Source organism: Tyto alba, unplaced genomic scaffold (genome assembly GCF_018691265.1).
Source record: "Tyto alba isolate M040663 unplaced genomic scaffold, T.alba_DEE_v4.0 Super-Scaffold_42, whole genome shotgun sequence".
NCBI lineage: Eukaryota > Metazoa > Chordata > Aves > Strigiformes > Tytonidae > Tyto > Tyto alba.
The window spans coordinates 40,291,846-40,309,738 of NW_024881318.1; the positions used below are offsets into that span (position 1 = coordinate 40,291,846).

Sequence of the window (17,893 nt, forward strand, 5' to 3'; positions counted from 1 at the left end):
GAAATTTCTTCTCTAAGCTCAAAACATGATAAGTCAGCTCACTTAGTTTTGCTAATTGCTATTTTTGTATTCTAAATTACTACAAAAACAATCAGAAAAATCCTATTTCAGTGTTGTCTTTATTGTTTTCAACAACAAAGTGACTCAAATCCAAAATGTGTCTTTTCCATAGCCTCCACAACCCAAAATACAGAGGCAATCATCATCTAATCAGATATAATTGCTCTTGTTTATAATAGCAACAACATGAGCATCTCATGGTGAGTCAACAAAATCTACCAAAGGGGTGAAAGAGAATATTGTAACTGTGTTATTAATTATAACTGCTCAATAACTTGATCAATGCATGTTGAAAAGTTTTGGTAAACATGTATGGAAAAATAGAGAGAGAAGCAAAGCAATGAAAGCCAGATGGCTGAAAACGGAGGAAATTCCAGGCAATTTCTACAGCTTTGTTCTTTCATATTTTCAAAACTAATTTTTTATTCCTATACAAGAAAGAACAGATGAATGCTACAAAACCAAAAAGAAACAGTGAAGAAAAAGCAGGCAGTACTAGGAATAGTACGTGATTTCACCCCAACACTATCCCTTTACTCCTTCAAGTCCTTGTTGCTAGCAAGAAAATAGAAACCATCTGAGAGGTCCTGATACCTGGCTGAAGGGTCAAGATAACCCGAGTTAAGCTGGGATCTAGCTCATTGCAGTGTCTTCTTTTTCTCTTCCTTTTCTTTTCTTTTTTTTCCCCTCCATCTGCTTGTTTTGTGTTGTGCAATAAATTACCTGTTATTATTTTAATGTTTATTTGGTGAATGCAGTATTATCCATCTGTTTTGCTCAATTTAATTTCCCATATGAAGTCAAACTATAAAGGAGAAAAAAAATTTTTTTTTTTTTATATATTTGGAGATATGAGGCATCAGGTTGCTTGTAGGTCAGACTTAGTGTAAGATGTGATCCCATCAACAATCTGGAATGAATTCAGTATGTGTAGAAGAGCCAGGGCTTTCTCTACTCCATTAAAGGTGACCTCTGTGTGTGGGAGGGTGTCAGCACATACGTGTTTTGCATCACTCAGGTGAAATATTAGAGCATCTCTGTCTAGTTCATGAAAAAGGTTAAAAGATTTGAAAGTCGTTATGTCTACAGATACTGCAGTATAGCCTTACTGGCAGGAAATACCAGTTCTTGTTTTGTTGAAGTCTTTTCTCAAAGGTATAATTTATAATTAACAGTAATGAGGCAATAATAGTGTTACTGTCTCTTTGTGCCACAGACAGATTTTCAACCCCTCACAAACTCCTGATATTTCTTTTTTTTAAGTGGGATGTTTTTAAGTCTATTTTGAACTAAAGGGCATTGAGAATGTCTTTAACAGCTTCTTAAGATGTAGCCCACAGAGCCTCCTGGGATCACAAACCGCAGCTTGAACCATTGGAGTAGGTTGGAGAATCAGACATTAGAAGGAATATGCTGTCAGGCAGTATAGATTGACCCTTATTTGAAGCCTTTAGGTCACAAAGCAGCTTAAACAGGAGTCACGAGATGAGTGAGATAACCATATTCCCATTTTTGTCTAGGTTTTCTTTGGTAAAGACAGGACTGTACAAAGATGTCTAAACAGGCTGCTGTCCCTAGGCAGCTCTGTTATGCAGTATCTGCGTTACCTGCATGCCTACTCTGCTGTACTGTAATACCAACTTGGCCTTAAAATGTATTAAATCTGTGACCTAAAAACATTTATCTTTCTTTCCCCTTTTTTATAATATAATCTCCCCTTTTGTGCCCTCTCCAGTTCTTAAGAGATGGTCCAAGATGTGCCTGACAGCCCGCCCTACCTTTTTCTCTCTGGATGTGTTGTCTGTGGTGGAGCAGTAACTGCATGCATCTCAGTATCTCTTACTCAACAGCAATTGCAGTGAAGTCACCAGGGGGGACCCACAGGGAGGTGATCTGTTTCAGCCATGTGTGTCATATCTAAATGTGAAGCAAAACAATTTGCATGTTGCCGGGGTCAGCTCAGGAGTCTCCATCACAGTCTGCCCCCAGGTCTTCTAGCTTAAAATTTCAGACCTCTTCCCCAGCCATTTTGCTTTTTTAAATAACATGATGGTTCCTTCATTAGATAGAATTTCATTCATAGACATATTCCTCCATTTCAGCCTATATTCCATTCAGACTACTATGTTCATGAAATATTCGAGTGAAATTGTAAATAATTTAAAAAATAATTTATACCATATTTCCTTCTTACTTCAAAGAATGGTAGATCACACTTCTTTTTCAAAATTGTATATACCTAGATTGTTTTCCTCTACAGAAACCTCCAGGTCACAAATTTCACCAAGTCAGTACACCCTTGTGTTGAAACGATCTTCACCATACCCTACCACAGGTTTTTTATAGCTTGATTTGTGATGAGTATGAACTTAAAATCATGGTAGGGACTTAGTAAACCCCTCTGCAGAGGACAGTTTCTCCTCTTTTTTTCTCCTGGCACTGTTAATTTCCTGGTTTTAGTCATCTTAATACAGACCATATCTCTCCACCCCTCTCATCTGTAATTCCTGTGCTAACCAGAACTTAATATTCACTGCTGGTTGGTATTTTTCAGTATTTTGAACAAATATGCTCTCAGTCCAGCTTTTCATATGTTAACTTCTACTTTAGTTTTTTCTCTAAATTTGTTCTCAATTTCCTTGAGCATTAATTTACTGCCTCAATAGCCAGATTTCACTCCTGAAAGAAAGGTTTCCCAACAGTGAGGATAAAGAGCCTGTCTTTACTCTTTTGCCAAATATGAACTTAAGTCAAGTGTTTTGTAGCATAATGGCCAGGATTAACTTTTTCACTTCAGTATTAACCTGTGAAATAAGCTGTAGGGTCTTATAAATGGTTGATTTTACTATGCGTCATCATATCCTCTAAAATGGGGTGAAATGAAGAGCACCATTGTATCTCCCATTTACAGTACTGCTGAAGTAACTTCTTATAGCAGTAGTCTGAGGAATACCCAATACTTTCAAACCAATAAACCTTTATGGATTAAAAGATCAGTTATGTAAAAGGAGAATAAAAATATAGCCCTAACTGCTGAAAATGTACTGTATGGTTCTGTACCATACTTACACATCAGAAAGATTCACACATGAAATAAATGGAGGAGCTACCTTCATTTCCATTCAATTTGGAGTGAATTAAGAACCTATAGAAGGAGCCAGACTGATTAAATAAAGAGTACTGTATCTGCCAGGTAGGTCTGCCACATCTGCAGAAGCACAGCAAGCCCTGCTATTGTGTCCATGAAAATTTCTGTCTTCAGTTATGTGATCTCCATTTCTCTGGTCTCTCTGCTAACACTGTAAAGCATTGAAGGTCTCACTGATGGAGTACAGTTTGTGGTGTGCAGTTACCCACTAGAAATGTGACTAAACTGATGTATTCTACACTGTAACCAGCTGTTAGTAGATCTGTCATGGACAGCCTTGGGAAAGACTTGAACCACTCACACAGAGATGAACAGCAATGCATTCAATTACTACCCAATGGATCCGTAGATTTGTATTTTTATAACTATATTGGATAGAGATTTGGTCTTTGGTTTTGGTGTTGTTTTGTTTTAAATTATAATAGTTACATTGTTGTGGTTCCTGATCTCAACAAGGTGTTTAGATATGTCAGACATGTTCATTCCCCTTCCCACAAAGAAGCAAACTGTGCTGTCTAAAGTCATTATTTTCTCCAAGGTCTAAGAAGCCAGTTTCTCACTCAGGAAAAGTTAGGAGAGAAGTGTATTAAGATAACATTCTGTAGTCTGTGGATTCTGCACACAAACCTATATTGATAAAACTATTAGGATGGAGATATGAAGTGTTTCGGTACAAGTTTGCCTATATACCTAGTAACTTCTCTGATGTCGTAATTTTGAATATAATAACTTTTCCTTCCGTGCATTTTTTAGTCAGAATCAGATCTGGGTTGATACTCCTATGAATCTGAATATTTTGTCATGGTTGTTTTGATTATTTATGGGTGTAACATGAGTTTAGAGCCTCCTCACTCTGTGAGGAGCCCTTGTATGTTTGGATCTCTTCATGTCAGTGTGAGGAAAAACATCTTTTATTGCAGAAGAGTGAATGACTTACTAAATGGATTATCAGTCACAATTTCAGGATCTCGAAGAGGAAAGTAAAAAGGAAATATTGGATCTGGATGTTCCCTTGGAACAAAATTCTTGCACCATCTTACTAACAGTATGTTGGAAGAAAGATATTGAAGGTAACTCAATCATAAACAGGCATTGAGAGTTTCCCAAGTTCAGTCACAATACCATATAGATATATATACACCTAAGTTCAACTGTTCTCCCTCCCCCTACCAAAAAACTAGAGAAAAACCTTGCATGCCTGATTTTGAGAGACAGCCTGTTTGTACCTTCTGCACTGGCAAAATAGTTCAGGAACAGTTCACCCTAATGAAAATATTATCCCTGTAATGCCTCCAGCCAGGTCAGCAAGAAGCTCATGTTATCTGCTGTTTTTGTGGCAGTACTGCTCATAAAAATTGGATTTGCTAGGGAATTAGTTACGCCCATTCACTCTTATCTGAACACTCCTTCATTCATGAATCTGCTTTCTTTGTCCATTCAATCCAGTCCCATCTCCTTTACTTCTTTCCTGCACTGATCATTTCAGCAAAGCCATCCTTAGATTTTAGAAGAATCTTGTTGCTTTGTGGGACAAAACCACATGTTCATGTACATTGATCTTACAGGTTCACCTTTGAATGACATGGGTATTAAAGTCAAGGCTTCTTGTATATTCTTTCCATGCATTCTACATGCATTTTCAATTATCTTGGTTGTAAAATGCTTCATTTTAGATGGCATTTCAGATTACAAATAATCAGTTCATTGCACATCTTTCCCACCTGCTAAGCTTTTTCTTTCTTTGTCTTCTGGTGTCTGCAAGCTTGTTCTCCTTCAGGAACAGCTGTTTTTTAACATTTTTCATATGGCATAAATTTAGACCTAAGAAAACACATTGGCTTATGAGACAGACCATCATGGAGATGAGCAGTGTGAAAAGAGCCAGGGAGTCCTAGATATAAAACAGTTCTGTCGTGGGCAGCAGGGTGTTAAACTGTCCCTGTGCTTCTTTGCAGAAGAACCATACGAGAACACTTCGTAGACTGATGTGCACAATTTAGTTCATAAATTAGTGGTTCTTGTGTTTTTGCATTACTTCAATGTAGGTTTAGGGCAAGGGCTATTATCCCACTCCACTGTAGTTCTCAAACTCTGTGTTCCTCCCTGCACTACGTATTCACTTTCTGCTACCCACCATCACAAGTGCACTTAGTGCAATTTCTGTCTTATTCCTCAAACCTCCCTATATTACTTCTTAACGAGGTTTATACCTTTACACTAATTTACTCTGTCCTTCAACTGTTTCATATCTTCATTTTTGAAAGGTGCTACAAAGGACCTATTTTCATTGTACCTCACATAAAATATTGAACAACCTCCTTGTAAGAAGTTTGTGCTTTAAGTATGAGCCGAAATCTAAACTTGAGACAAAAACTGGTATTCATTTGTCTGTCAATCCTAATCTGATCTATGTAGCTGTATCAGAGACAGCCATTGCTGTCAGTTATCTCAATGCCTAAGAGAATAAATCTCTTGTGAAGTGCTTTTCAGTAGTCAGTATGTCTGCGAATCTCTCAAACCAATTCTCTGCCAAAACAGTTCACTTACTTGAAGGTGTTGTTTCTCTGTGGTTCATGCATTCTGCATGTAGTAATCCCCCAAAAGAGCCACTAGACAACCTCCCACTATTCAAAGTATTGGCAGAAAAACACAAACCCTCTTTGCTGACCTACTGTAATGGTTGATATTCTCTGCCTTCAACTGAAGGGACAGCATGATGTTTTTACTGCAAGGAACCTTACAGATATATATATATTGCCTGAAGCATGTCAGAAGTTTACTCCAGCAACCAAAATTGCCATTTGTAGTGTTCTTGTATACACTATTTACTCTCTGTTCCTTTCTGACTTCTGAGTTCCTCCTCAATTTTCCTCTATTTGGCTCTGTTATATAAATATTGGCTACCCGCCACATTCAGCTATAAGGAACTGCAATATTAATTGATACTGATATGTCTGCAGATGGAATGCAAGCCACTTCTGTCAGCTCCCAGAGCCTTTGATCTGCTTGTATGTGCTGGCTGCATAGGCATCTCTTGAATGGGTTCCCTTTACTTGCCATGAAGATGCTTTTAGAAGAAAAGCACCTCAGTCTTACTTGTGCACAATGATCCCCTGAAACCTTCCTTGCCTCTTCAGCTCCCTTCACATTGGTGATACTGAACAACAGATTTTGTCTAACTGGCACTGAAAAACAGCATGAATTATTTTTCTGTTGCTGCTGCTGCTAATTTGAAAGTACTTTACCTTTTTATTTTTATTTTTTTTAATCGAGTATTAACTTTTTCAAAGCTTAGTTAGATCTCGGTTTTCCTCTGAGGTGTGTGTATACTGTATGTATATTTGTAATGTTCTAACATGAACTGAACCATAACAGAAGAAAGATCACTTCCTAGAGACTCAGATCCATATTTAAACACATAGATGGAGTTCTTAGCTCTCATATTTCACTTCAAAGGAGCAGTCTGATTTTACTGTGAGTGATTTAACAGTTGAATGAAAAATTAGTTGTAGTTAAATTCTTACCTTTTGTGCCCTTTTCTTTGAGTTCAGTTAGATTATGAAGCCAGGAACTGACCTGGGAGTCCTCATCTCAGTCCTGTAGCTTCACTGCAGGAAAGTATGCACCCCAAACAGGATTGGCAGTAACTCCATCTGCTGTCCAAAGTTTAAGATCACATCCTGGAAGGTATATAAGATCTGACACTGAGGATAATGACTCAACCCACAATAAATCTGCTAAAGGAGCCTCAAGAAAGCCTTTCACACCTGTGGAACAGGAAGATATGCCACAAACACAGCTCCAGATCAATAAGAGAAAAGGAAAGGAGGAGATGTATGGGCCCTGAGTAGACTTCACAGTCTGCAGGGTCCAATGAAGGATTCACAGGTTGACAGAGGACAAGAGGAAGCCAGTATTGACATAGTATGTGATTTACTTAGTCTGTTGCATGTGCATATACACAGCTGTTACCCAGACCTTTTACACTGAGGAACCTCTCTATGCAGGCAGGTGTCAGATGTTAAGTAAGGCACTTCCAGGCAAACCTCTCTCCACACTGATGAATGTTTATTTTAGAAATAAGAGGAGTTCTTTTGTATCACTTTCATATGGTTTAACCACATAAAAATGACAATAATCTAATTTTTTTTAGGACTAGTTTGGGAGGTCTTTGTGTAGAAGGGTATTTACTTTTCCTGTGCAGTGTTCAGTTTTCTTGGCAGTGCTTGAAGGGATTCTGTCAGGATGGAATCATATATCACTAGAAAATATTCCTTACTTATAACACCTAACAGCTTAGAATACTTTAGGTTTTACCATATATACTGTGCATATAGAGGCTGATTCAAAGCTGTTGGCTCCATAGTGCTTTGGCTCAAGACTACATTTTTCAAGTTCTACCTACATCATTTACTTTTTCCAGACTGACTATTGGGGTGTGAGAGTGCTTTGTTCTGAAGGCTTGTGGGTTCACTGGGGCAACAACTCTAATTCTAGCAGCTTCTCCTGCCATGAGAAGCTGCATACTAGATGATGCTGCTCTCTGGTCTACCCAGATAGCAGAACTATTATGTGGGCTCCAGTTATTGCAGCAATGAGAGGGTCATTTCAAAACTGGGGCAACAGTGCATTGTTGACCCTGTTGTTACTCATAACACGCTGATACCTAAAGGCTCCTGTCACGCCCCTTGTGCTAGGCAGTAGATAAAGACAGAGTAAGAGATCATGCCTGCTGTGGGACCACAATCTAAGCAGATAACATGGATGAAGTTCAAGAGGAAAAACCAGTATTGTTACAATTTTACAAATGTGAAGTTGAGACACATGTGGAAGAAGAGTATGATCCAGCCCATCATTTGAGTGTTCCCATTGGACTCAAAGGATATATTCACATACAGGCTAGCTCATGTTTTAGCAGTTCTGGTCTCAGTCACCTCTGGAATTCAACAAAGAGCCAGGAGCAAGGTCCTGCTCACTTGATCCTTCAGTTCTTCATCTGAACTGCTTGGGCGCAATATGGCATTGATACTTTCTGTTCTGTTACTAGAAAGAAGAAAATTAATTTCTAATTAAAATTAAATGTATAGAGCTATTTAGAAGTTCATACTCATGTTACATGTTAGAAGCTTTTTTCTTTCCATTTTAAACAACTTGAAGTTAATCACAAATACCCAGGCTATATTCTAGTTGAATATATGGATGCTCACAAAACTTGAAACTCATTATAGTGTGATAAAGTTTAATTTAGGGTTTGCAGGCAAGATTTTTGTTAACTATGTCAAGATAATTTCCCTTATTAGAGATAGCATGGTTAAGCTGTTTTTTGAGAGTGTCTCTAATGTTTTCAGACTTATATTAATGATGTAGAATAATTGTGCTGGAAATCAAGATTTTCAGATTATTGGGCCTTTTCTGGCAACTGGAGCTTCACGGTTGTTCTCTTTCTTTTTTTTAAAGGATCTTGAAGTATTCTCATTTTAAAACATACTCACCGTGATTACTTGTGGAAATTGCTTGTTACCTGAGGTTAAGCACATGCATAAGCACTGCTTTGTCAAGCCTAATTTATTTAATGACAATGTTCCAGAAAATTGCAGTTTCTCATTGGCCCTTTTGAAATGAAAATTTTCATTTTTAAAATTATTAATATATTACAGATTGTTTAATTCATAATATGAACTGACTGTTAGATTTCCTAACTGATGTTTTTCTGTTACTAAAATCTGTCCATTTGTCGTGCTTTGAGCTCAGAGAGCAATTGAGCACCACACAGCTGCTCACTCCCCCCTTCACCCCAGCACTGACAAGGGGAAAACAAGCCAAGCTTGGGAATTGAGATAAGACAGGGAGGGGTAAATAACCCATTATGGTCACAGGCAAAAGGTAGACTCCTTAGGGGAAGAAAAAAATAACATAGATTTAATACAGACACCAAAAACAACACTTAACAGAGTAGGACAGTGAGACCCATTATCACATCTTGAGACGACCTTCCCGCCCTCCCCCCCCCGCTCACCACTCCCTTCTTCCCGGGCTCAGCTCTGCTCCCAATATCTCTACCTCCTCCCCACAGTGGTGCAGGGGCAGGGAATGGGGGGTGCATTCAGTGCTGCCACTTCTTCCATCTTCAGTGGGGGTGCTTCTAAAACTTTTTCCCCCTACTCCAGCGTGGTCCCCCTCTCACGGAAGACAGTCCTCCACAAACTTTCTCCAACTGGTGTCCCTCCCATGGGCTGCAGCCCTTCCCAGGCTGCTCCAGCATGGGACAGCCCCACATGCTGCAATTCTCCCAGTGCCAAACTACAACAGTAGGGGCTACTTCTTCCCAGTGGGTCCCAGCTGACTTTGGGTAACCACCTTAATTGTCCATGTGGGGCCCCTCACAGGCCATAAATCAGTGCCTGATCCACCATAAACCTTCATGGGTGGCAGGAGAGTCCACCCTGCTGTCTCACCACAGGATACAGGGGGGTCTCTGCTCTGGCACACCTCCCCCCTCCTTTCTTCCTCCGTTCCTCCACTGACTTTGGTGTTCATGCTGTTGTCGCAACTCCTCCTCACAAGTATGACTCCGCCTCACCATGTCCCTTCTTAAACATGTTATCGCAGAGCTGCAGCTGATTGGCTCAGCCTTGGTGCAGAGGACTGTCTGACGTGGAGCCGAGGGAGCTTTGAGAAGCATCTCACAGGGGGCCGCCCCTATAGCCCCCTCCCCTACTACCAAAAAAAACCCCACCACTCACTCAAACCCAGGACATTCCACCCCTCACCTCTGTAAATCACACATTTAAGAATTATCATGAGAATCCACATTCACTACAGAAGATTGTATATGCATCAATATCAGAACAAAAAGAGAACAGAACCCAACTGAAATAGGAAAAAAACCTTTCCACACCAAAATAAAAATAACATTGACAAAATACTGAGGCACAATACACAAAATTCACACCTAGTTCCTTCACCACACCAGAAAAAAACTTCCCCACAATTACAACTACAGAAATTCCAAAGATCATTCCACCAACAGAGTTCAGTCTGTGTTTTTCCCCCTACCTCTCCCAATTAATATCCTTATCAAATCACATCCTTCTGCCCCATGTTGTGTGCCAAAAAAGACTGTCATGGTTTGAACTTGGTCAGCAGCCAAACACCACTCAGCCGCTCGTCCAGCCTCCCCACCTGGGAATGGGGGAGGGATTAGGATGGCTAAAAGGAGACTCACAGGTTTATATAAAAACAGTTTAATAATGGTAATAAAATAAAGCAGTGACTATAATAGAAAGTATAAATGGGCAGTGCACAATGTAGTTGCTCACCACCTGCTGACTGATACCCAGCATGTTCCTGGCTAGCGATCCCAAAATACCAAGATCCTGCAATCACAATCCAGGATGTGAGAGAGAGCCCCTTCCCAGCCACCTGTCCTCTATATAGTGAACATGATGTCACATGATATGGAATATTTCATTAACCAATTTGGGTCCAGTGCTCTGGCTACACTCCCTCCCTGCTCTTTGTGTACCTGCGTACAGGCAGGACATGGGGACTTGGAGAGTCCTTGAAAGCTCAGCAACAATTGAAAACATCAGTGTGCTATCAGAATTCTTCTCATACCAGACCCCATACTGTATCGAAAACAGCAATGTTCTAGCTACCAAGAAGAAACACTAACTCTATTCCAGCCCAAACCAGGCCACCATTACTAATCCATTTTGTTAGTTTATAGTTTCTGGAAGTGCAGGAAATTTAGTGCTCAGGTTGATTGAGTGTTTCATGAATTTATGTCCAGTGTTTAGACCACACCTTTAGCATTGTGTATAAGAAAACCTAAATGAAAACCATTGCCTTGAGCATTCAGATCAGGGTCACTGCTCAGTTTGCCTATATTCATTTGCATTGTATGTATTCATATACTTCACCAACTCTAAAAAAAGCTACTAAGGCATCACAACAGTCTGCTGGAAATTGTTCATTTAGAAAGTAAAAAATTTCTGTGATCAGTTTTGTATTCTGAATTTGTGATGATACTTGAAATAAGCTGTATTTTGGGACCATCCTCTGCTCCCTATACATTTCCAGTGGAAACTTCTTTTCATTTATGTTCATTTGGAAAATGTGCATGTATGTGTATTCTAATACATATATCACTAATACACACATATCCATTTCAACATATCCAGCCCTATGAACTGCCTTTTTCCTGTTATATTCCTCTCTGTTAACCACCTCTAAATGTCTCTGTGGTTCTGTGTTAATATAGTTTTCCTTCAATGAGTTAAAATACTCCTCATATTATATGTATGTCAGCCTCTGCAGAGCATGAAAACCTTTTGAATTCTGTTGTTTATGAAGTACAGTAGTTGAAATATTGTGAAAGTTTAGTTTGTGCTTAAATATATAACCACTAGTTAGGTATTTAGGATCTGGAAACAGGCAACTAATGAACTGATAGACCTAGAGTTACAAGCCAGGAGTTTAGTGGCATGGATGTGCCAAAGTCCTGCTGTAAGAAAGGCTAAAAGATTTTTTATTCTGTTTCTACATATTAGTATAACTTTGGGCACTTGTGGAGGACAAAGAAGGAGGGATAAAAAGAATGTTTCAGATGAAAACCGCGTAATCTCTTCATTGGGCTCTGGGAAACAATACAGAGAGTACCAAACCTATGACTTTCACCTGGGCTGTAAACTAGCAAGTATGCAGATTTTTCCTGACATTTGTACCTTAACAACCACCATCAGCTCACAAAGATGACAGTTCCACTTGCACAAGGTTCCCTTAGTTTGATCCTGCAACTACCATATTCACTTTTTAAAGTATATAATTATTTCCTACTTGATTTTTAATTCTGATATTGTCAGGTACATGTAGGACATTCAGTATAGTCAAAATACCCAAAACAAAAAGAGACAGAGGAATGCACAGATAATGACCATATGAAATGACAGGAATTATTTCAGTTAATGTCACATAACACTCTACAGTAAATGTAAAACTGTTACTACATAAAAGCAGTATTTTAAAAAAATATATATTTTTTCCAACAGTACAAGTAGTTTGAAAACTAAATTGTAAATTTAGTAGGATATTAGTTCAAAGTGTTTCAAGCACCTGTAGCTATTATAAAATAATTCTACAGCCCTGTGATTCTATTCTGTAAGACTATCACTGATCTTCTCTGTGTTTTTTAGGACTTTGAAATTCTGCCAATCACATATATCATTTATGGTTTCAGTCACGTGCACATCCGTACTCCATTTTGCATGTCTCTGGTCTACTTTATGTTCTTTACTTTCTATCTATGAAAGCCTGTAAAAGCCACTGGGGACTATGAAAGTACAAGGGTACTTGTAATTTGTAATTTGACCTTATATTTACTGAGCACCTCTAAGGAATATCCTGTTTAAAGCAGCTGGAAAGAATTGTGAACAAACTAATGTTACGGGTAAGGCAACAGATTCAACCTGCAACAGAAATTTCAAAATCTGGAAAAACAAATCCTTTCTTTTTACTGAAACACAGCGGGTTTGTTTTTTTTTTTTTTTTTTTTTGAAGAAGAAGCAGATAGTTTCTTCTGCATAAGCCAAGATGTCCAAATAATTTATGTGTCCTGATAGCCACTGAGATGTGAACTGCCAACAGAAACATTGTGTACTTATACCAGTAACAAACAATGAGTTGCTGGAGGCAACAGCTATTACCATCACTTGAATAGAAGAAACCCTGGCAACTAACCATGTATCAAAATAAATTCTGAAATAAGAAAATGCCTTCTTTTCAGCACCTACTCAAATATCTTATTTTAGATTGTGCCAAAACTGAAGGGTAGCTGATATCCATGTTAATTCTGACTGAAAATTTTATGGGGAAATATGAGAAGACCTCACCCCCAAGATCATTCATATGGAGAACATACTCCAGATTAGCTTGACCAACTGCCAGATGTCACTCCTATTCCACTGCTAAATAACTCCTGCTACACGTATCAGGCTTTAGTGGCCTTCAGTGTATTACGGCCTGGAAAGTGATGATGGTAACTTCTAATTCAATATGCAAGATGTGTTAATTGTTAGAATGGGTTAAACAGATTTTTGTCATTGTTACTAGCATAGCTAAGGCTACTGTCTAAAAGGAAATTACAGTGTTGTTAGTGCCGACAGTGATGCTCAGGACATATCCCTTCTTGTTAGAAAATCAAAGAATGTCATTAGCAAATGGAGCACAGAAGGGGACCAATACAGATTTTTGGTCCATCAGCATGGTCATCTAGGGAGATAAAAATATTTCTTACCTACTAGCAGTTTCAATTTGTTATGGGTGTTACTGAGAGGGTGGGAACAAATGCTCAAAACAACTTTATGAAATAGAGAAATTAGAACTGTTCCATGACTGTAGGATGGCACAACCTTGAATGATTATTCCCATAATGTGTGCTAACATGATGCATTTTAAATGAGCTGTGAAGTTTCAGTTGACTGCTGATCTCAGACTCTCAGAGTGTTTTTCTTCTGCTTCTTCCACAAATTCTGGTTCATGCTTCTGACATGTTTCATAACTTTCCTTCATTGTCTGCCTCCATCCTGCTTGGAGCCTGAGGGTGTCTTTCTTCATAGTCAGTCCCTATAGTTTCTGCCTGGCTTTGTTTTCTTCAAGGGCAGGTTCTCTGAGTCTTCCTTGTCCTGAATGTTTAATTTACTCCCCCAGCAGTCAGTTTCAACAACATCATGCAGGAGAGGAAGCTATTCTTCACAATTAGTAAAAGTGGCAGTATCTGGCTCTCATACATTCATTTTGGATGTGGGAGTATGTCCAGGTCAGTGTAGAGTTTTGCTTAAAGTTGATGGGAAGACTATTTTCTGATATTCTGAGTAAAGGATTTTTTTGTGTACACATTTCTGCATGCCTCTGAAATGTAGTAGAGAGCCTTCTAGTGGAGTACAATAGTGGAAAACCTATATTTTAAGCAATTTTCTGTATATGGCTGATAGAAATAGCGGTTGTATTGAATAGAGCTCAAACAGCAGAAATTTGGTTTTAATGTGATGAACACTTAAATTCAGTTATCAACAATCCTGTTGATGCAGGATTTATATAGCTAGCTCAGAGGAGAGTGGCTCAGTGACAGGTGTTCACCCAGGGACTGAAGAGGATCTCCCTGCTCTCCTGTTGCATCTCTAAAGGCTCTAGCACTCCCTACCTCCACAACAAGGAAAAGTCAGTCAAGAACACCACAACTGGATCAATTTTCTGAAAGAAATTCCTGCACAGAAATTCACTGATACATTCCCTTGATGGACTTGGTTAATATCTTCATTTGTTTTGTTAAAGACGGGAAATAACCCAACTAATTAAATCCATTCAATCTTGAAATACATTGTCCAGGCTCCTGCACACCAAAAACTTTTAATTTAGGACACGAAACTATTCCTGTGATATTGCAGGAGTCCCAAAGACTTGAAGACCCAGAGCTTTTGACAAAAACTGAAAATGCAGAGGAACAAGAAATATTCTTAGCCTCATGCTGCAATTACAAGAAGGGTGATGGTGATCAGAGGAAAATCCCTTTTCATTTACTGCTTCTTCACTCCATCTGCCAGTATAAAATGAGAATAATTAAGGTGTTTTTATTCTGTGTTTAAGATTTTCTGTCCTGACCCCTTCACAGATGGGAGATTAGGAAATGGAGCACCTGCAGTCTTACCTGTGGAGTTGGACTGCAAACACGAGATGTCTTCTGCTCTCATCTACTATCAAGAGAGACTAATGAGACTGTGATTTTGGCAGATGAATTTTGCTATAAACCTAAGCCATCCCTCGTTCAAGCCTGTAATCGCTTTGACTGCCCACCGTCCTGGTATCCTACAGAATGGCAAGAGGTAAGAATGTATTTGTAATCTCATTTTAAGACTGCTAAGAGTAGTCTTTTCATCCTTTATCAATGTACCATTTTGGTCTAGCCCATTGAGAGGATTCATTGATAATTCCAATGAGACATTAAAAAACAGAAAAAGTGTGCCTTTTTGCTGTTTTAAAAAAATTCATTAGAATTTTCAGAGGTAAATAATTACTATATCTACTTCTAATGCAAAGTTACTGGGAACTCTTAACAGCTGGCTATAGATTCTAGACAAAAATATCTGGAATATGATGGTCAGTTACAGTGAGTGGATTTGGGTTAGCAATGCCAAGGTTTCTAGGAATACAAAGGACAAAGGAGGAGAGAATCTCTAAAGTGTGTTGGATATTCTGTATATTCTCAAATAAAAATTTAGTTTAGCACAAGAAACACTCCTCATCCTTCAGAGTCACAAATGAGTGTTAGACACTCTCCCTTTGGGAGAGTCATACATAAATGCTATATTTGTGAATAAAAAACAGTATTCTAATAATACAAAACTTAATAAAGTCAAGCATTTGAAAGTTAGGATATATTAGAAGGTGTGACTGTGCTCGTTAAAAATCTTATAATTGGCCACATTTCTTACAGAAAGCAATTTTCTGCAAGATTATTTGTCTCAGGAGAGACATACGTTACAGCATGCCAAAAAACTGACTTTCTGCTAAAAATGACCATTAACTATAGGCCACTCTAGAATGGTAACAAAATAGTCACTGCTTGAGCAATTTCCAAACAGGATTTTTTTTAAAGATTTGAACAACTTCCTCAACAGTGTAAACACGCGTATATCCACCTGTCTAAAGTAATGTTTTAGACATTTTTTAATCTGCTCAGGGACACTCAAATATGTTGTCTTTTCGAAAGCTGTAGCAGATCTTAGGGAGGAGGGAGCTTTATTAAGTATTAAGATTTTAGCAAGCTTATTAATCAGGAATTGAATCAAACTGCTTAGTTCACACCTTTTGTGTTAGCTGCTGACTTTTCTGGGCTGGGTGGAGAGAGAGAACCTGTGCTGCAATTCATTGCTGCAGCTTAAAGAAGGTCACGTTACAGCTCTTCTGTGCATCCACAGGCTCTTCAGGCTGGCCAGCTGTGTATGTAGCTCCTCACTACATGGGCACTGAATATTTCCTGTGCTTACCTTTCACCAGGAGAAAACAACACAAAAAAAGTGTACTTCTCTACCTACTGTCTTCTGCCTCTACTTAGATAAGTTTAGTGCAAGAAAAAATTAATTTCCATTCTCTCATTTTTTAAAGACGTCTGTCTTCCTCCTTTACAACACCAACCTTTCTACAGTTATTTCCACCCTGTAAGTAAACCAGGCCTTGCAGTTCAGTGTCATGCAGGTTTCCTATGGATAACCGCCGTGTGAAAACCTGCACCATCAGACCAGTGCATTGCACTTAGGAATTATTACAGCTGTTGGCTCCTGGGATGTGTGAGTGAAAAGACCATTTGGACAGTATGTGAGTGGCTGACTTCTCCTGGAGGCAAGCTCCAGACATGAAGCAGAGCAGCAACAGAGCCCTCCAGCAGAAGAAATCCTGCAGGAGGATTTCTTTCCTTGTATTAAGGGACCCACAACACCTCTCCTCCCCCCAAATCCCTGAGGGTTCCCCACATATGGGGAGATGGTGTGCCTTGTGGGAAGGTGCCTTCCTCACTCTAAGGAAGGTCCTTTAAAGCTTCACCAACACTACAGGGTAACATCTGTTCTCCACACAGCCTGGTCTGAAGCCATTTCTTTGCTCTAATCTGTGCAGTTCATTGTGCTTTTCAGAGCACTCTCTCACAATAGTTTCAACCAAACAAGCAAACAAAGATTTAAACGGCAATGATCAGTGTTTTCTCTTCTACGGCCTTTTACGCTTGTTGAGGAGGAGTTGTCCAAATTAAATGCCATTAGAAGCCCCAGTATTCCTGGCAGATAAACACACAATAATTATAAGATTTTTAAAATACCTCTTTACAGATTCAAGACTATTTATTTTTAAATAGTTCTGTTACTTAGCTAAATCCATTAGGTTGTTTATCTTCTTTGCAGTAGTGTGCTTCTGGAGGAAGGTGGATATAAGCTTTAATTTTTGCAAAGCTCTATAAATATCTACTCTGTAGACCTCAAATGATAGACATCCACTAGCAAATCTTCATCCTCTTTTGTTTTATTACTGAATAAGTGCCACAGCCTCAGTCCCAGAATTCTTTTTTAGCTTCTTGGTGCTATCGTTGCTCCAAAGATAATTAGAGCAATGGCTTGACAACAAATTCAGTATGGGAAAATTGGTAACGTTTTCAGATATTTTCCTATCTATTTTTTCTCCATATTGTAAAAGTCCTTTCTAAATCTTCAAGCATCATAGAAAGCAACTGGAAGACCTGCTGAGAGAAAAATGTTTACTCCCTTTGTAGATGCTTTATATTACTGTAAAGCCATAGCAGAGAATTCATTTCAAGAGTGAGGCCAAAATCTGTACTGATGTATTCCCATCACCTTGAGCAGAAGGCAGTGCAAAATCAAATCACCTAGGAGAGCTGAGGGGTCGTCCAACCCCTCCTTCAATTGTCCCTGTAAGCAAGACTGACCATAAAATTACATCCTTTCAAACATTCAGCTACTGCCCCAAACTGGTAACAGTTATGATGCTGAGCGATAGTTGCCTAGCCCTTTTAGTTTTCATTAATAATGGCTTTTTTTTTTTTCCACAAGTTTGAAAAGAGACCAGCTTTCCTGCCTCCCAAACAATGGAAATAGTGGTTTTGCCTGAATCCTGTGCATTGTA

At 38.8% G+C, this 17,893-nt stretch overlaps 1 protein-coding gene across 2 annotated transcripts in view; it reads left to right on the forward strand.

The window, feature by feature from the left end:
* ADAMTSL1 (ADAMTS like 1) overlaps positions 1–17,893 on the forward strand; it is a 206,780-nt gene that overhangs the window by 130,107 nt on the left and 58,780 nt on the right. For both annotated transcript variants that reach the window (XM_033003851.2, XM_033003852.2), the window contains one exon: positions 14,877–15,087. In XM_033003851.2, the coding sequence (XP_032859742.1) occupies positions 14,877–15,087 (211 nt within the window). The remainder of the gene's footprint in view (positions 1–14,876; positions 15,088–17,893) is intronic.